The sequence below is a fragment of the Mirounga leonina genome, unplaced genomic scaffold (genome assembly GCF_011800145.1).
Source record: "Mirounga leonina isolate KUSES-001 unplaced genomic scaffold, KU_Mleo_1.0 Mir_168, whole genome shotgun sequence".
Lineage (NCBI taxonomy): Eukaryota > Metazoa > Chordata > Mammalia > Carnivora > Phocidae > Mirounga > Mirounga leonina.
In genome coordinates, this window is record NW_023270426.1 from 22,121,584 (window position 1) to 22,142,038 (window position 20,455).

The window sequence follows — 20,455 nt, forward strand, 5'->3', positions numbered from 1 at the left end:
GAAACAAAAAGCAAAATATGTCACGTGGTAAAAAAAATTTAAAACATACCATAAAACAGTATAACTGTGACCAGTTATGTCTGACATATCAGTAGAAGCAACTTACACTTAATTTACTTAAAAAGAAAAATTTTCAGATTGAATCACAAAGCAACACCCAGTTCTATGCTATATCCTAAAGTATACACCTAAAACAAAGTGATTCAGAAAAGTTCAATATAAAAGAACAAGCAAAGGTGTAAACAGGTAAGCAAAAGATTTAGAGGACACAACTGAGTAAGGTAGAATTCCAGACCTACAGCCAAAAACAAAAACAAAAAAGACCTACAGCTCTAAATGAGATGAAGGGTACTCGATAGTGCTAACATCAACTTTAATAGTTATGATTATCTATGCACCAAATAATACAGCATCAAGTTCCATCAAGTATGGCCCAGTAAACTCATAAAATGAGAAATAAACAGGAACACTAAAAATAGAGATCAGGAAAAATAAAAGGATAAGAACTACAGAACAATATAATGAATACGGTGATCTTATAGTTACGTATTTAACTTTGTACTCTCAGAAGATAGATCTGCTTTTCAAAAACCCATTCATAACAAACGATCATATAGAGGCACCTGGGTGGCTCAGTTAAGCGTCTGCCCTCAGCTCAGATCATGATCCCAGGGTCCTGGGATTGAGCCCCACATCAGGCTCCCTCTGCCCCTCCCCCCACCCCCGCTCGTCCTCGCTCTCTATCTCAAATAAATAAAATCTTTTTAAAAAAATGATCATCTATTGGGCCACAAAGAAACTCAATAAATTCCAAAAATTGGTTAATATAGGAAAAATTATTTAAAAGCAACGTAGTAAAAATGTTTTAACAAAATCAGAAGAAAAAGATTATTTAACCAAGACTTTAAACTATTAAACAATTCTTGGGGTGCCTGGGTGGTTCAGATGGTTAAGCACTGGACTCTTGATTTCTGCTGGGGTCATGATCTCAGGGTGGTGAGACTGAGTCCCTTCTGGGAGTCCACACTCAATGGGGAGTCTGCTTCTCTCCCTCCTCCTCTGCCCCCCGCCCCCCACGCTGCCCTGCTCACACTTGCATGCACTCTCTCTCTCTAAAAATAAATAAAATCCTTGGGGCGCCTGGGTGGCTCAGTCAGTTAAGTACCCCACTCTTTTTTTTTTATTCTTATGTTAATCCCCATACATTACATCATAGTTTTAGATGTAGTGTTCCATGATTCATTGTTTGTGCATAACACCCAGTGCTCCATACAGAATGTGCCCTCCTCAATACCCATCACCAGGCTAACCCATCCTCCCACCCCCCCTCCCCTCTAGAAACCTCAGTTCGTTTTTCAGAGTCCATCGTCTCTCATGGTTCATCTACCCCTCTGATTTCCCCCCCTTCATTCTTCCCCTCCTGCTACCTTCTTCTTCTTTTTTTTTTTCTTCTTAACATATATTGCATTATTTGTTTCAGAGGTACAGATCTGAGATTCAACAGTCTTGCACAATTCACAGCGCTTACCAGAGCACATACCCTCCCCAGTGTCTATCACCCAGTCAGCCCATCCCTTCCACCCCACCCCCCACTCCAGCAACCCTCAGTTTGTTTCCTGAGATTAAGAATTCCTCATATCAGGGCGCCTGGGTGGCTCAGATGGTTAAGCGTCTGCCTTCGGCTCAGGTCATGATCCCAGGGTCCTGGGATCGAGTTCCGCATCGGGCTCCCTGCTAGGCAGGGAGCCTGCTTCTCCCTCTGCCTCTGCCTCTGCCTCTCTCTCTCTCTCTGACTCTCATGAATAAATAAAACATAAAAAAACAAAACAAAACAAAGAATTCCTCATATCAGTGAGGTCATATGATACATGTCTTTCTCTGTTTGACTTATTTCGCTCAACATAATACCCTCCAGTTCCATCCACGTTGTTGCAAATGGCAAGATCTCATTCCTTTTGATGGCTGCATAATATTCCATTGTATATATATACCACATCTTCTTTATCCATTTATCTGTCGATGGACATCTTGGCTCTTTCCACAGTTTGGCTATTGTGGACATTGCTGCTGTAAACATCGGGGTGCACGTACCCTTTCGGATCCCTACTTTTGTATCTTTGGGGTAAATACCCAGTAGTACAATTGCTGGATCATATGGTAGCTCTATTTTCAACTTTTTGAGGAACCTCCATACTGTGTTCCAGAGTGGCTGCACCAGCTTGCATTCCCACCAACAGTGTAGGGGGGTTCCCCTTTCTCCGCATCCCCGCCAACATCTGTCGTTTCCTGACTTGTTAATTTTAGCCATTCTGACTGGTGTGAGGTGGTATCTCATTGAGGTTTTGATTTGGATTTCCCTGATGCCGAGCGATATTGAGCACTTTTTCATGTGTCTGTTGGCCATTTGGATGTCTTCTTTGGAAAAATGTCTGTTCATGTCTTCTGCCCATTTCTTGATTGGATTCTTTGTTCTTTGGGTGTTGAGTTTGATGAGTTCTTTATAGATTTTGGATACTAGCCCTTTATCTGATATGTCATTTGCAAATATCTTCTCCCATTCTGTCGGTTGTCTTTTGGTTTTGTTGACTGTTTCCTTTGCTTTGCAAAAGCTTTTTATCTTGATGAAGTCCCAATAGTTCATTTTTGCCCTTGCTTCCCTTGCCTTTGGCGATGTTTCTAGGAAGAAGTTGCTGCAGCTGAGGTCGAAGAGGTTGCTGCCTGTGTTCTCCTTTAGGATTTTGATGGACTCCTGTCTCACATTGAGGTCTTTCAACCATTTGGAGTCTATTTTTGTGTGTGGTGTAAGGAAATGGTCCAGTTTCATTCTTCTGCATGTGGCTGTCTAATTTTCCCAACACCATTTGTTGAAGAGACTGTCTTTTTTCCATTGGACATTCTTTCCTGCTTTGTCAAAGATGAGTTGACCATAGAGTTGAGGGTCCATTTCTGGGCTCTCTATTCTGTTCCATTGATCTATGTGTCTGTTTTTGTGCCAGTACCATACTGTCTTGATGATGACAGCTTTGTAATAGAGCTGGAAGTCCGGAATTGTGATGCCGCCGGCTTTGCTTTTCTTTTTCAACATTCCTCTGGCTATGCGGGGTCTTTTCTGGTTCCATACAAATTTTAGGATTATTTGTTCCATTTCTTTGAAAAAAGTGGATGGTATTTTGATGGGGATTGCATTGAATGTGTAGATTGCTCTAGGTAGCATTGACATCTTCACAATATTTGTTCTTCCAATCCATGAGCATGGAACGTTTTTCCATTTCTTTGTGTCTTCCTCAATTTCTTTCATGAGTATTTTATAGTTTTCTGAGTACAGATCCTTTTCCTCTTTGGTTAGATTTATTCCTAGGTACCTTATGGTTTGGGGTGCAATTGTAAATGGGATCAACTCCTTAATTTCTCTTTCTTCTGTCTTGTTGTTGGTGTATAGGAATGCCACTGACTTCTGTGCATTGATTTTATATCCTGCCACTTTACTGAATTCCTGTATGAGTTCTGGCAGTTTTGGGGTGGAGTCTTTGGGGTTTTCCACATAAAGTATCATATCATCTGCAAAGAGTGAGAGTTTGACTTCTTCTTTGCCGATTTAAGTATCCCACTCTTGATTTCAGCTCAGGTCATGATCTCAGTGTTGTGAGATCGAGCCCTGCATCAGGCTCCACATTCAGTAAAGAGTCTGCTTGAGATTCTCTCCCTCTGCCCCTCCCCCCAGCTTGCATTCTCTCTTTCCTTCCAAGTAAATAAATACTTAAAAATAAATAAAATCTTTAAAAAAAACTATTAAACAATTCTTGAATCAAATAGGAAATACAAAATGAAATTGCAGAATTCTTATAAAAAAACAATAAAAACACTATAGAGCAGAATCTCTGAGATGAGGTCAAATGCCAGAGGGAAATCAACAGCCTTAAATTTATCAATAAAAATCAAGACTGAAAAACTGTATGTAACTCAAAAAGTTAGAAAAGAACAATAAATAGAAAAAACAGAAATAAGAAAGATAAAAACAATTAACGAGTGGCAAATACAAAGTTGTATAAATAAATAAAATGGCTGGTTCTTTGAAAAGATCAGTGGGAAGAAACTACTAGCCAACAAACATGGACTAAGAGGGAGAAAGCATAAACCTGCATAGTAAGAAATTGCAATGGGAGAAATAATGAAAAAACACCACTGAAACTGAAGAAACACAAACAAAGGGAAGGATATTCCATGCTCATGGATTAGAAGCCTTAGTACTGTTAAAATATTCATACTACCTGGAGCAATATACAGATTGAATGCAATCCCTATCAAAATTCCAATGACATTTTGCACAGAAAAAGAACGAAGAATCCTAAAATATGCATGGAACTACAAAGACCTCAAATAGTCAAAGCCATCTTGAGAAGAGTAACTGGAGAAAGAAGAAAGCTGGAGGCGTAATACACCCTGATTTCAAATTATATTACAAAGCTTTTGGAGCACCTGGGTGGCTCAGTCAGTTAAGCATCTGACTCTTGATTTCCGCTCAGGTCATGATCTCAGGGTTGTGAGATCAAGCCCTGCATCGGGCTCTGCGCTGGGTGTGGAGCCTCCGTAATATTCCCTCTCTCCTTCTCCCTCTGCCCCTCTCTCGCCCTTGCTTGCGCATTTTCTCTAAAAAACAAGAAAAAAAAAAAAAAAAAACCCAGAGCTTTGGCAATCTAAATATTCTGGTATTTGCCTCAGAAGAGACACAAAAACCAATGGAATAAAATAGAGAGTCCAGAAATAAACCCTCGCATATATGACCAATTAATTTATGACAAAAGCACCAAGACTATACAATGGGGGAGGGACAATCTCTTCAATAAATGGTGCTGGGGAAACTAGACAGGCACATGCAAAAGAGCAAAACTGGACCAATATCTTACATGAAATTTAAATAAAATTAGCCCAAAATGGATTAAAGACTTGAACGTTAAGACACGAAACCATAAAACTCTTAGAAGACAACATAGGCAGTAAGTTCCTTGTCATCAGTCTCAGTGATGATTTTTTGGATCTGACACCAAAAACAAAGGCAGCAAAGGCAAAAACAAAACAAGGTGGACTAGAGCAAGCTAAAAAGCCTCTGGGCAGCAAAGGAAACAACAAAATGAAAAGGCAACCAACTGCATAGAAGAAAATATTTGCAAATTATGTATCTGATAAGGAGTTAATATCCAAAATATAAAAAGAACTCATACAACTCAATAACAAACTGAAAACAATCCAACTGGAAAATGAGCAGAGGATCTGAATAGATATTTGTCCAAAGAAGACATAGAGATGGTCAACAGGTACATGAAAAGGTGCTCAACATTCCTAATCATCAGGGAAATGCAAATCAAAACCGCAATGAGCTATCACCTCACACTAGTCAGAATGTCTGTCATCAAAAAGACAAGAGATATCAAGTATTGGCAAGGATGTGGAGAAAAGGTAACTCTTGTGCACTGTGGGTGGGAATGAAAACTGGTGCAGCTACTGTGGAAAACAATATGGAGGTTCCTCAAAAAATTAAAACTAGAACATGTGATTACCAGTAATTCCACTTCTGGGTATTTATCTGAAGGGAATAAAAACACTTAATTCTAAAAGATATCCACACCGTGTTCATTGCAGCATTATTTAGAATAACCAAGACGTGGAAATAACCTAAGCGTCCATCAGTGAATGAATGGATAAAGAAATGGATATATGTACAAAGGAATACTACTCAGCCATTTAAAAAAAAAAAGGGGGGGGGGGAGGGTGCCTGGGTGGCTCAGTTGGTTAAGCAACTGCCTTCGGCTCAGATAATGATCCCAGAGTACCGGGATCGAGTCCCACATCAGGCTCCCTGCTCAGCGGGGAGTCTGCTTCTCCCTCTGACCCTACCCACTCCTGTGCTCTCTCTCTCTCAAATGAATAAAAAAAAAAAAAAAAAAAAAAAAAAACCTCAGCATTTAAAAAAAAAAGGAAATGCTGCCACTTGCAACAATATGGATATACCTTGAGAGAATTATTTTAAGTGAAATAAGTTAGAGAAAGACAAATACTGTATGATCTCATATGTGGAATCAAGAAACAACAACAAAAAACAAAAAACTGAACTCCTAAATACAGAGAACAGATTGGTGGTTCAAGAGGGGGAAGGGTGGGAGTTGGTAAAATGGGTGAAGGTGGTCAAAAGGTACAAACTTCCAATTATAAAATAAGTTCTGGGGATGCATGTACAGCATGATGACTACAATTAATAATACCATATTGTATATTTGAAAGTTACTAAGAGAGTAGATCTTAAAAGTTCCAATCGCAAGAAAAAAATCTATAACTGTGTAGGGATGGATGTTAACTATTAACTACACTTACTATAGTGACCATTTCACAATATATACATAGATGAAATCATTATGTTGTACACCTGAAAAAATCACTAAGAGACTTTTTTGTATAACTCTTTGCAAATAACATTTGAAAAACTGAATGCAGTGGGTAATTTTTCTCTGAACATAAATTTACCAAAACTGAACCCAGAATAGAGCTTACAAAGGCTAAACAAATCCACTCTGTAGAATATTATAAAGTCATCAGAGCTACCTGAAAAATAAATCAGGCCCAGATGGCTTCACAAAGGAATTTTATCAGATTTGTAAGGAACAAATAGTTTCAATCTACTTAAGCTGTTCCAGAAAAAAAGAGAAAATGGAAAGCCTCCAAATTATTTTTATAAAATGGCTATATAGTCATTATGTAAAGTGACTATATATACATGTACACACACTATATATATACACATACACACACATATAAAATAACAATATATATACACACACACATACACTTACCACTTACAAATTTTGATCAAAAATCCTCAATAAAATATTAGCAACAGAACCTAACAGAACACAGTAATATATCATGATTCGATAGGGTTTATTCTAAGAATGGAAAGATGGTTTAAAATTGGTAATCAACTAATTAACATAATTCATTCTATTAATAGATCCAAAAGGAAAGTTGCATGATCATTTTCCACAGATGCTGGGTATTTGATAAGATTCAGCATCCAATCTTAGGGGGACAACAAAACAAAACAAAACAGAAATCAATGGACACTTCCTTGATATGGTAAAAACATACTTAATCTCACACCCAAGCTAGCACCTTACTTAACAGGAAAACACTGGACATGTCAGGAACAAGAAAGGATGTACTGGAGGAATCAGCCAAAAACAATTAAGTAAGAAAAATAGAAGTGTAAGAATTGGGAGAGAAGAGGGCGCCTGGGTGGCTCAGTTGGTTAAACGACTGCCTTCAGCTCAGGTCATGATCCCAGGGTCCCGGGATCGAGTCCCGCATCGGGCTCCCTGCTCTGCGGGGAGCCTGCTTCTCCCTCTCCCATTCCCCCTGCTTGTGTTCCCTCTCTCGCTGTGTCTCTCTCTGTCAAATAAATAAATAAAATCTTTAAAAAAAAAAAAAAAAGAATTGGGAGAGGAGATATAAACTACCTTTACTTGACATATGATTCTCTTAAGTTTCCTTATGCAAATAGGTATGCATGTTTCCTAGGTATGCAAGTACCAGAATTCAATATAGCAATAATAAAAAAATAATTTACATAGTTATGTCATATATGCAAACACCAACCAGTTCATTAAAAATTATAATACTCTCTAATAGCAACAAAATAGAAAATGCCCAAGAATTTTTAATAAAAAGTATTTAAAACCAAGATAAGGAAAATTAAAGCATGCCTTAAAGACACAAAATACACTTGATCAAATATGAATATATACTTTCAGTCAGGACCTAATCAGGAAAATGGAGTACACATTATATATATTTTTTTATTTATTATTTTTTCTTTTTTAAGATTTTATTTATTTATTTGATAGAGAGAGCACAAAGGGGGTGTGAGAGGGAGAAGCAGGCTTCCCGCTGAGCAGAGAGCCTGATGTGGGACTCGATCCCCAGACCCTGGAATCATGACCTGAGCTGAAGGCAGCTTAACTGACTGAGCCACCCAGGTGTCCCCACATTATATATTTTAAACAGAAAAAATTTACTACAGGGAACTGGTTACATGGGTCCTGGAAGGCAGAAAAAGTAAAAACACTGACGCAACTCATACTCTAGGAAGATGCTACCACTCCCAAGGCTAAGGTTACAAAAGGTGAAGTTATCTGAACCTCCTCTTAGAGAAGGAGCCTACAGAGCTATTGTTCAAACCTCTAAGGTAACCCCCATCCCATTCCTGCTGTTACTATTTCTGAGGGAGTATGGTGAGGCTGGTTCTGGGTGTGCCGACGGGCTCTGCCATGCTGCAGCCAGGAGCCAGACCCTGGAGGGGACTACCATTAGCAGAAGCAATGCTGACAGATAAAAACGCAGATCCTTCACCCCATCATCCTTCACAAAGGCAGAACCTAACAAGCCAGTAGCAAGAGTCTGGGGAATGAGGTTTGTAAAACCTGAGACCTAGCACCATAGAGCATAAAAGGGTAAATTTTGAGTTGAGAGAAATCAGCTAAATAGTAGGTCCAGGTGACCCTTTTGGCTATTTAGTATATACATATATAAATATACACACATGTGTATATTTAGTATACACATATATACACTTGCATATAATGACATTAACTATTTTTCATGGTTCCCTCCAATAAGGTCGAACTATCCTTTATACAAATGAAGGCACTTTTATCCTCTCCCCCAAAAGGGAGAAGCAAAGTCCCAAGAATAATTCTATCTCTGGGTGATGTTAAGACCTTTCCTAATGATATCACAATTCCTTAAGAACTTAATGTTTAAACTACAAAGTTTTTTTTTTTTTTTTTAGTAAACTCTACCCACCACACGGGGCCTGAACTCACAACCCCGAGATCAAGAGTTGCATGCTCATACTGACTACACCAACCTGGCATCCCTAAACTACAAAGTTTATTTTTGGACATAAAACAGGCATACCCCAGAGAATTCCCTGGGTTCCAAATATAGCTAGCCCTCTCTGCACCTGTTTTGTAGCAGCAACCAACTTCCCCTTGGTACTCAGTCCATTGAGTACCCACTTCTTTGCTTGCTGGTTCAGTAGCCTGAGGAATCCCAAATGGCCAGGTGATAGTCTCATATTCTTAGAGTCAGTTATCATGTCCCTTGGTGGAAGCACATCATCTATGAAGGTCTGATTCCTTGGAGTTCCCCTGCTACCAAATACTCGTTAGTCCAGTCAGAAAAACAAAAACACACAAGGCAGTCAAAAAAGAGGGCATTTACTACAGAGAATTCCTTCCTGAGGTATTAGAGGACTAGAAGAGCCAGTGTTGAACACTAAATGAATGCAGGGACAACAGTGACAGCTATCATCTACAGGGAAGAGGTGAGGCGATTAGAACCTTGAAACTTGGAGAAAATGCCCCCAGAATTGCCACTCTACTTGTGAGGAAAGGCGCCACTTTCCTGTGAACGTCAAGGCAGGCTTCACAGAAGTAGTGATGGTTGAGATGGGTTTTTGTGAAGGATGAGTCAAGTTTACTAGGCAGTCTATTTAACCCATACTACTACCACATCCATATTATTACAGGCCTGGTCATTTACAAATATTGCATGGCCTACCACTTAACACCATATTAAAAGTGTAAGTGGGGGCGCCTGGGTGGCTCAGTTGGTTAAGCGACTGCTTTCGGCTCAGGTCATGATCCTGGAGTCCCGGGATCGAGTCCCGCATCGGGCTCCCTGCTCGGCAGGGAGTCTGCTTCTCCCTCTCCCACTCCCCCCTCTTGTGCTCTCTCTCTCTCTCAAATAAAAAAAAAAAAATGTGAGTATGTCAAAATGTGACTGCTATAATGTGGCCAAAATAAAACTGCTATATAGCAAGACTGAAAGCCATCCTTTCCTACTTATGCTATGTTGGTTTAAAAGCAGACAACGTCTGATAGTTTCTCTGACCAGAACAGCACACATTTATCAAGTAAACAGTGTACAAACTTAGGCATCACCATCCTCTCTGGGCAGAGTAATCAGAATCCTCATAAAGGGATCAACTTTGGTACTTCAAATCATTGCTGGAGCAGGGCAGTATCATACTGATTTACTGAGAAGACTTTGGATCTGGGGCGCCTGGGTGGCTCAGGGGGTGCCTGGGTGGCTCAGTCGTTAAGCGTCTGCCTTCGGCTCAGGTCATGATCCCGGGGTCCTGGGATCGAGCCCGGCGTTGGGCTCCCTGCTCCGCTGGAAGCCTGCTTCTCCCTCTCCCACCTCCCCTGCTTGTGTTCCCTCTCTCGCTGTGCCTCTGTCAAATAAATAAATAAAATCTTAAAAAAAAAAAAAAGACTTTGGATCATATCAGGATGCAAAGTCTCCTTTTTTTTTTTTTTAAAGGTGTATTTGTTTACTTATTTGAGAGAGAGAGAGAGAGAGCACACGCAGGGGGAGTGGCTGGCAGAGGGAGAAGCAGAAGCAGGCTCCCCAACTGAGCAAGGAGCCCAATGCGGGACTCGATCCCAGGACCCTGGAATCATGACCTGAGCAGAAGGCAGATGCTTAACCGACTCAAGTCACCCAGGCGCCCCTCCTCTTTTTTTTTTTTTTTTTTTTTTTTTTTTTAGTGCTGTCCCTATGTTCTACATTATGTAAGAGTGCATTTTTTCTAAAGTTGGGAAAAAGTTATTTGGACACTAAAAGGGAAGCGGGTGGTAGTGAGGACAAAACACAGGAAGGACTCTTTAGGAGCAGAGACAAACGTAGCAACAATTTTGTTATGAGGAACTTATTTTGGGGTCTGTGGGCAGATTGGAGTGCACATATTGACGCAGTAATCCTGAAAAGGGGACCAGGGACTGTTAGGTAAGACTGCAGTGGTCTGGCTTTGAAGCAGCTGGGAGGGCAAATACCCACAGATGTACCTGAAGTACATCTGCTTCATTACACAACAGAAGTACAGAAAAGAACAGCTCAGCTTTAGCCTAGTGAAGAACAGAGAATGTAAGAAATTCAGCTGGAGAGGCGGAGGGGAAGATGGCAGTGAAACGAGAATAAGCTGATGATTTGTAATTTAAAAAACCCCTAACTCTGGTGAACAGTTCTAACACCAAGTCCTCTCAAATGAATCTGCTGATGCATAGATCTTAAAGCCAGGAAGGGCAAAACTCCAGTGGGGCTCAAAACCACAGCCCTGGAGAGACTAGTTTAAGATTTTCAACCCCATGATGCTCGAGTGCCAACGATGCTTGTCCTGTGACTTGACAGGAGATTCAAAGTGCAAAGCAGATGAAAAAGTGGAAAGAGAGGCTTGAGAAAAAGTATTATTCTGCAGAAATTCAAGATGACTACCAGCCTGTCACTCAACAGGAATTTCGAGAGTAAGTATGTGTTCTAACCAGGGCACTGTGGGATATCATGATATGGGGACCGGGGCCATGAGTTCCACTATTTTCCTGAAACCAGACCTTATTCTGTTGAATATGGTCATCTTTTTAACCCAACTTTGAAATTAAACAGAAAGCACAAGACTCTATTTGTTTAAATGTGAGGTGAGAATGGAACCAATTGCTTTTATCCTTACATCTCCAAATAGGAACTGCCATTTATATTTGATATGCATAGCAGCAAACACTGTTCTCCAGTTTTAGATTATAAGATCCAAACTTGGCCACACTAGGCATGTTTTAGAAGCTTAAAATACTATCTTCCCACTCCCAAGTACTTAACAATAGGTACTAATAATCTGCAGACTCTTTATGCACAAAGGTGTGTTACTCATTCTCTGCTTCCTTCTAAATTATCCTCTAGACTCTTTTTATATGCCGTGGAGCTGGAGAAAGAATTACACTATGTCAGTCTAAAACTAAACCGAGTGATGAGAAAGATTTCAACTCTACAACCTTGAGAGACGTGCAGGTGAGAACCTATGATATGATCATTGAGTATTTCTAACAAAGATTTATCCTTGTACTGATTCATTTCCTAAACATGTCCCCATTACAGGTAACTTCGAAAACACTACACCACCTATCAGCAAACTATCGTCAGTCAATGATGATCTCAAAAGATTTCCAGAAATTAAGTGCCCCTGAATGGGACCTACTGTACAATCCATGTGTATTACAGCACGCATCCAGAGTATACACGCAGTTACACATAAAGGATTTTATGACATTTATTAAATTCTAGCAATGTGAAGATAAAGTACAAAATAATGCTGCTTATGGTTCATGGGGAAGGTCTTTAATAGGTCACTAAGTAGGTAAAGTCAGTTTTCTCAGTGTTACCTAGAGTATAAAAACTGTTGGTGGGCGCCTGGGTGGCTCAGTTGGTTAAGCGACTGCCTTCGGCTCAGGTCATGATCCTGGAGTCCCAGGATCGAGTCCCGCATCGGGCTCCCTGCTTGGCGGGGAGTCTGCTTCTCCCTCTGACCCTCCCCCATCTCGTGTGCTCTCTCTCTCATTCTCTCGGTCTCAAATAAAAAAAAATTAAAAAATAAAAAAATAAAAAAAATAAAAACTGTTGGTGCTTTCATCATATACCACGTTCTAACTTCTTCTGGCCATAGATAAATTAACAAATACTTAGGATTTTGGAAAACCATTATATAAGACCCCAAATAAAATAACCTCACCTCCATTCTTTCCAGTTTGAGGTCACCTAGAAAAAGCTAAAATGTAGAAGAACAAACTTCCCAATCATCTACAGAAATTTCACTAATATTTTCAAACTGGAAATTCATCTAAAAAGTTCCTAAAGTAACACATTTAAAGTTTCCTTAAAGTGTTTCCTCACCAATCTAAAAGCAAAATATACTTTAAAAAACAAAGAGCAAGGTAGGAGTATCAGGGTTATGAGAAGTCAACTTAATGTATGAGAAGTAGGAATGAGGGCACTGCAAAAGCCCTGTCTGGGTGGTTGGAAAGTTGTGTGAAGTAGCAACTCTTCTAATTTCTTCAGTGGGTTACATAAGCCCTCCTAGAAGAGCCGTATGTTCTCTTGGCACAAACACCATCATCTGACCATAGTACTCGACTTCCACATTGATGCTCAATAGATTTTACATCTACCCACCTCCCTGAGGCCAACCTCTTCTCCTAGAAAACTGTACCTCAAGTTCGCTTAGTAGGATAATTCACTGCAACAAGAAATGCTGACTGTTCTCCTGCATCTTCTCCCTACATTCCCACAAGGCAATCAATAACATGGCCTTTCCTTGTCTTACCAATCCCCAGAGCTGTAGCCAGCCAAGTGGTTTAGCAACCCTGTTGTCCCCCAACATGGTCCCTCACTGAGGTAACTCAAACAAAGCCTAAGAACATTAAGGCAAGGAAACACTTAAGGTCTTTTTCTTTTTGAATATCTAGTGAAAACAAAACAAAAAACATTTACATTGACTTGGAACATTCAAGTTCTTTTATTACAAAAGTCTATACAATGAAGTGCCAGACACAGCAATGCAATTATATTGGTGGTCATATATATCTATATATTATTTGTATATAGATATACAGTTTTTACTTGTACCAAAGTAAAACTATCACAGACTGCCTAATTCTACCACCTACTGCTCAACTCTGACACACAGTACTGTCACATAGCATGTTAAGTGCTGCCATGCCACTTGTATCTATTCTACCTGCAGCCAAACATGAACAGTGAGTAACCAACACCATGAAGCAGCTGTTAATTCTAAAATGAAACCAGTCAGGCCACTGACTTATAAAAATATGGTACTCATATAGATTTAGCATTATAAAGAAGGAATATATTATTTAAAACATTTAAATAGTGCATATGGACATTTTTGCATGTGGTATATAAAACATTCATATAAAACAATATACAGTGCACATTAAATTAGATGTTTGGATATACTCCCTCCCATCTGGAGACTGAAAGAAATTAAATGCACACTGCATGCTGCATTCAAATCAAAGTGTTACTTCTTTTGGCATTTTCAATTTCATTTTTCTAGGTATACATTATGAATAACCTAGCTGTATCAAAAGGAAACCACACGAGAAGGGCTGGATTTAGTGCTTTATTCCCCAACTACATGTTCACCACCAATGAACATTCCCTCCCCCCAAAAAAGGCATTGCACACACAGGTGAAATGTGAAATCCTAGAAACACTACTTATTATCAAGCTACTTCATGTGCTTACTATGTAATAGTGCCAGAAGTGTGAGGTTCATGCTTCCCTCACTTGATTAAAGAATGTTGCAGAAGTCCCATTTTTATATGGAACTGTTAATATCAGCTAGTTTAGAAAACCATGCATGAATCAATGCATGCAAAACATGGGCACAAAGTGAGACACTCATCAATCCAAAAAAGCACCAGGAAAAAAATTAACACATTAAGCCTGACCAGAATATGCTGTTATTGACTATATTCTTAGCTCAAATAAAATCACCAATCTGTGAAAATCATTAGCAGAATGATACCGGAAGAGTACTTGAAGAAAAGCCATGCAAAGCCAAAGAATAAAAGATAAGCTTAGATTATATGACAAGGGGCATACCACCACACAACTGCTTTAAACAGCATGTGACTGAGGAAAAGGGCTCCTGTTAGAGGATGTTTTCTTTATGGATTTTGCTGATTTAAAAAAAAAAAAAAATGATGCAACCCCCGGAAGGTACACGTGAAAGTGCAGTGGTATAGCCCTTGTGAAGGAAAGATTTAATTCAGGCATAATGACTCTTTTGCCAACTTAGGCCCACCTGACTGAACACACAAATCTAAGCACCATCAGTGTTCCTACACAGACATGGCTATTTTCTCACATTATCTGGAGGTGGGTAGGGGGAAAAAATACAGGATCTGATCCAGACAAACCACATCATCACCAGCTAATAAACAGTAACTGAGGAAACAAACAGTAACTTATGTCCCGTAGGCAGCATGTGGTATGATTCAGTTCTGTGTATGATGTTAGTTGTGTGTTTTCACTATACTAATAAACAAGGTCACTTTTTGGTCTACCCTCTGTTATCTTCATCCAGGAGCTGTGTGACCAGTGAATTGCAAAATTTTTCTAACATACTACCTGTGAGAAAGTGTCACTTTGGAAATTAAACAGAAATGTGTTCCACAGTAGGACTTGAAATTTCAGTTGATTTTGGTTTTCTAAGAAAACACAGGACATAGTTGCATATGTGCACATTTATAGGCTTTTCTTTCCAATTTTCAGTCATTCTGTAAGAAAAAGGCAACCGAAGAATTCAATGTGAAGATGTTCTTCTCAATTTTCTTCAGTAATTAAAAAAATAATAATAAAAATGAAGTTGGTGATAACAAAAAGCTTGTATCTCCAAAGTTCTTGAAGTTGAAAGAATAAAGTACTAGTCTTTTGCTAACAGGATGTATCTGTAGTACAAAACAATGATGAAAACTGGATGTTTGCTAAAGGTGGAGAGGACAGTCTGTGGTTAATATGGAACACCACGCTCCCTAGAGAGGGTCTACTTACCCTCCCGTCTTTCTCTAGTGGCACCACAACCAAGTACAAAATGATACTCTCGGAGTGCCTGACAAAATGAACTCAAGTACCAGCCAAGTACACACGAGGACAGCTTCAGGGAATACAACTGATTTTTATGATGTTTTCAAGGAGCATATTTTTATATGGATTTTGAAGAATCTTGTTTGCTGATAAGAACTTCAAGAAGCCTGAGTTTGGCTTTAATTTTCTTGTACTCCTTGTACTCCTCAAGCACTGGAACACGATCCTCTTTCTGGGCATTCCTAGGGTAGAAAATAAAATCTGTAATATTCTAGAGATCATCTGAAAAATAAAGTCCCAGAAGATGTCCTAATGTGAGACACAAGGTTACCAAATGTAAATTCAAATAAAAAATTCCTCTGCAAGAAAAAAGATTACTGGACTAGTTCCCCCCATCCCCAAGGAACATTCCTAAAATACTTCTATTTTTGATGAATTTCTCTATTGACAGATTAAATAATGCTGTACTTAACAATGGTCATTGCAGAAAACTAGGAAGTAACCAAACATTTTAGTAAGATATGCAGTGCTAGACTCTGTCAGGTCTGTGAGTGTATATTAAGTGCCAAAGGGTTACAACCAGTCATTTCATACATTTAGAAGGTACTTGAAAAATGCATTCTTACACTTAGATTTTTTTTTAACCATTTTGCCAACTATAGAGAAGACTCTCAAATTTGGAATTTGTAATATAGCTACTGGCTTGGTAAGACTACCCAGTTACATATATGGAAAAACTTTTCTGAGGCCTGAGATAATGCTCATTTCTGGCCACCATCTGAATTAGAATGTATTTTCCTTTAACAAACAAACAAAAAAGGTGTTACTTTTAAAAGAGTTCCACTGGGTCACCTGTGTCTCAGTTAGATAAAAGCACATGCCATACTGTATCCTAGAAGCCCACTGCTGATTGGCACCAGTACATGTTAGAAATGGGAATGGCCCGACCTGCAGCCCAAGCAGCAACAGTCTCAGTCTTCAGAATCCACACTGAGAATACCAGTCATGTTATAGGACCCTTTCTAAGAGGAAAAACAGGGGCACCTGGGTGGCTCAGTCAGTTAAGCATCCGACTCTTGATTTCAGCTCAGGTCGTGATCTCAGGGTCGGGAGATGGAGCCCCACGTTGGGCTCCATGCTCAGTGGGGAGTCTGCTTGAGATTCTCTCTCCCTCCCTCTGCCCCTCCCCCTTCTCTCTCTCTAAAATAAATAAATCTTTAAAAAGAATTAAAAATAAAAATAAAAGGAAAACATCTTATTTCACAAAACACTTCCAAAAAGATGAGAATGTAGAATTCAAAAACACAATGTAACTGCCACTCAACCAAGCCCCCTAGGACAACTCTGAAATATTCTATCAGATGTTGCTTATTCTACCTCTGACTTTTTCTTGCCGTTAATAGATTACAGGCCTTCAAACTAAAAGGTATGTTTTCTACTTTTATTTTCAATGGTAATATCCTTACATGCACAATTTATTTCTACTCCTATACATTCCTTTAATTTAGCATATGGGCACCTGTAAGTTCAAGGAGAAAGAAGACTTAATTTTGTCATGTTCAACAAACCTTCCATTCTTCTGATAAAATGCTTCTTCAAATTCCCGCAACGTTTTGCGTAGTTTCTTTTTTTCAGCTCTGGCTTTCCAAAGTTGTTCCAGTAATTCAGGCCTAAAAGTTAAATGGGAAGAAAACATTACTGAAAGAGCACTGTGGTTCTTAGCAGGGGTTCAAACCCTGGCTGCAAACTAAAGTCAGCTGGGGAGCATTTAGAATCTACCAATGCCTAATCTGCAGCCCAGACCAACTAAATGTACCAATAGCTACAGGTAGGGCTCTACATCAGTATTTGGGGGGGGGGGGGGGGGGGGGGGCGGTTTCCCCAGGTGACCTTAAAGTGAAGCCAAGGCTACTGTGGAAAACAATATGGAGGTGGCTCAAAAAATTAAAAACCGTATGATCCAGTATTTCCACTATTGGGTATCTACCCAAAGAAAACAAAAACATTAATTCGAAAAGATATATGTACCCCTATGTTTACTGCATCATTATTTACAACAGCCAAGATATGGAAGCAGCCCAAGTGTCCATCAACAGATGAATGGATAAAGAAGATGTGGTGTCACATACACACACACACAATTATGGAATACTACTTGGCCATAAAAAAAAAAAATGAAATCTTGCCATTTCCAACAACAAGGATGAACCTAGAGGGTATAGTGGTAAATGATTTAAGCCAGAGAGAAAAAAGATCTGTATGATTTCACTTACATGTGAAATTCGGAAAACAAAACAAACAGTCTCATTAAAACAGGGAACACACTGGGTGGCTGTGAGGGAGGGAGCTGGGTGGGGGCCTAGGTAAAGTAAGTGAAAGGGATAAGGAGGCACAAACTTCCAGTTATAAAGTAAAGAAGTCACAGAGGTGAAAAGTACAGCACAGGGAATATAGTCAATAATACTGCAGTAACATTGTATGTGACTACATTTATTGTGGTGAGCAATGAGTAATATATAGAATTGTTGAATCAACAATGCTGTATACCTGAAACTAATATAGCACTATATGTTAATTATACTTTAAAAAAAAAAAGTGAAGCCAGGGCTGAAGACCACCATCATACACCGTTATCAGGGAAAGAAGCTGATAGAGAATAAACATAACTCTCAGCTGGTTCCAGCATTCTGTTACGAAACAAATGTCGGATTTTAGTTTCTTTATTTTTAAAACACACTAATGTTTAATAAAGAAAATGTGAATGACAACATTTGTAAATCACACCCTTTAAGAAAGGTATATCTCTTGAGCACATATTAATTCCCTCCAAGTGCTTGATTATTTAACACTGAACTTCTCAGCATGTAAATTTCATTATACAAATAGATTTAAAAAAAAAAAAACACAAACCAGCATACATACATAGAAGCTGCTCGAGTACTTGACAATCGAAGATCCAGAGCTAGTTTTTCTTGATTTTCTTCAACATCAGATTCAGAGTTTTCCAATGAAGACTGTGCCTGTACAGCAGTCTTCAAGATATCAGTTAACTCAGAGGACAGGGTAACACCATCTTCTTCTTCTTCCTAAAAAGATACCAAATAGGAATCAAATAGGCCATGACTCTCAACTTTTTCTTTCAGAGAATGATTTCTCTTAAGGATTACCTTGATTTCTTCAAAAAAATGGGCAGTTTCTCCTTCTATGATTGGTTGTAACATCTGACCCCTTCGCTTGGAAGATGGAGATCCCTGTAACAATCAACATGGTTTCTGCTTTATTTAAAGCATTCAAAGAAAGCTTCATTCACTATGGAACAGATACTAAACTTCATTTTCAAAATCTTAACCATACCATTTAAATTTTTTTAGGAATTCCTTAGTAAATTCATTTTTGCTTATGTTTTCTTGTTATGTATGCACACGAATGCTAAATGATCATTTATGTCTGGATAGTCTAAAAGAGCTCATTCAATGAATAAAAAATAAAGTATTACATGTAATTTTATTCGGAACATTTTTTTTTTTAACAAGAGCTGTCAACTTTTTTAGTCTCAGGACACCTTTAAACTCCTTTTTAAAAAGTAACCCTGGGGCGCCTGGGTGGCTCAGTCGTTAAGCGTCTGCCTTCGGCTCAGGTCATGATCCCAGGGTCCTGGGATCGAGCCCCGCACCAGGCTCCCTGCTCGGTGGGAAGCCTGCTTCTCCCTCTCCCACTCCCCCTGCTTGTGTTCCTGCTCTCGCTATGTCTCTCTCTGTCAAATAAATAAATAAAATCTTAAAAAAAAAAAAAAAAAGTAACCCTGACCTTCCCCCCTCTTGTGCTCTCTCTCTCTCTCATTCTCTCTCTCAAATAAATAAAATATTTAAAAAAAAAAAAAGATTTCATTTATTTATTTGACAGCGAGAGACACAGCGAGAGAGGGAACACAAGCAGGGGGAATGGGAGAGGGAGAAGCAGGCTTCCCGCCAAGCAGGGAGCCCGATGCGGGGCTCGATCCCAGGACCCCGGGATCATGACCTGAGCCGAAGGCAGACGCCCAACGACTGAGCCACCCAGGTCCCCCTGCCCAATTTTTTTTTTAAAAGATTTATTTATTTTAGAGAGAGAGCACAAGCGAGCAAGTGGGGGTGGAGAGGCAGAGGAAAAGAGAATCCTGAAGCTAAGTGCAGAGCCTGAAGTGGGGCTTGATCCCAGGACCCTGAGATCATGACTTGAGCTGAAATCAAGAGGCAGCTGCTTAACAACTGAGCCACTCAGGCATCCCAGTGGCTGTCAATTTAAAAATGACCTTGCATGCCTAAGCGAACCTCCAGTGAATTAATACCTACAAAATGACTCAGAACAGGCTACATGCTGTTTTCTATTTGAGCCTGAGAGAAATCTAGAGTCCTACTATCTACTGGTTAATTTGGAGACAGCACTTAATTTGCACCTAAGAATTAGTTTTCATTTTTCTCTAAAAATGTACACAATTGTAAATAAACATTTTGATACTTCTTCATTAAAAAAGATGAACTTAAAAAAAATCAGTTTATTCCATTGTGCAATTAAATTATCATGACAGCCATCACAAAACTGTTATGTTTTCAAACACAAGAATTTAAATCGAAAGAAACTATGCCAGGGTCTGAAATATGTTTTGTTTTTGTTTTTAAATTCCACAACGTAGATGAGCCTGGACATATCACTCCTTAGCCCCAGTGTCATCAACTGTGAAATGAGGCTATCATCTGCTACCTGTTGTGACTTGTCAGGATTTAATGACATCTTCATTTAATGACATACATAAAATGCTTTTACAAGTGCCTGGGAGATGGTAGGCAGGCACTGATTATTAACTGCCTATTCTTTTAAAAGCAGTAACCTCACCTTACAAATACAATTCTTGCTACCTTAGCTGTGTATTTCTCCAATATACCACCACAATACTATTTTTTAAAGGGTTGGTCTTGGTAAAATGAAC

The 20,455-nt window shown here is 39.2% G+C and overlaps 2 protein-coding genes across 7 annotated transcripts in view; one reads left to right on the plus strand and one right to left on the minus strand.

The window, feature by feature from the left end:
- The window catches only part of PKD2L2 (polycystin 2 like 2, transient receptor potential cation channel), a gene marked incomplete at its 5' end in the record, with an annotated part of 41,104 nt that extends 28,715 nt beyond the window's left edge, over nt 1–12,389 (plus strand). The window contains 3 exons of the mRNA XM_035014211.1: nt 11,242–11,354; nt 11,785–11,892; nt 11,980–12,389. Of these exons, the coding sequence (XP_034870102.1) occupies nt 11,242–11,354; nt 11,785–11,881 (210 nt within the window). The remainder of the gene's footprint in view (nt 1–11,241; nt 11,355–11,784; nt 11,893–11,979) is intronic.
- Nucleotides 12,390–13,369: 980 nt separating this feature from the next.
- The window catches only part of FAM13B (family with sequence similarity 13 member B), an 80,313-nt gene continuing 73,227 nt past the window's right edge, over nt 13,370–20,455 (minus strand). For all 6 annotated transcript variants that reach the window (XM_035014210.1, XM_035014209.1, XM_035014206.1 and 3 more), the window contains 4 exons: nt 18,657–18,740; nt 18,412–18,575; nt 17,058–17,159; nt 13,370–15,731 (listed from right to left, as the gene is read on the minus strand). In XM_035014210.1, coding sequence (XP_034870101.1) covers nt 15,608–15,731; nt 17,058–17,159; nt 18,412–18,575; nt 18,657–18,740 — 474 coding nt within the window. In that variant the 3' untranslated portion in view covers nt 13,370–15,607. The remainder of the gene's footprint in view (nt 15,732–17,057; nt 17,160–18,411; nt 18,576–18,656; nt 18,741–20,455) is intronic.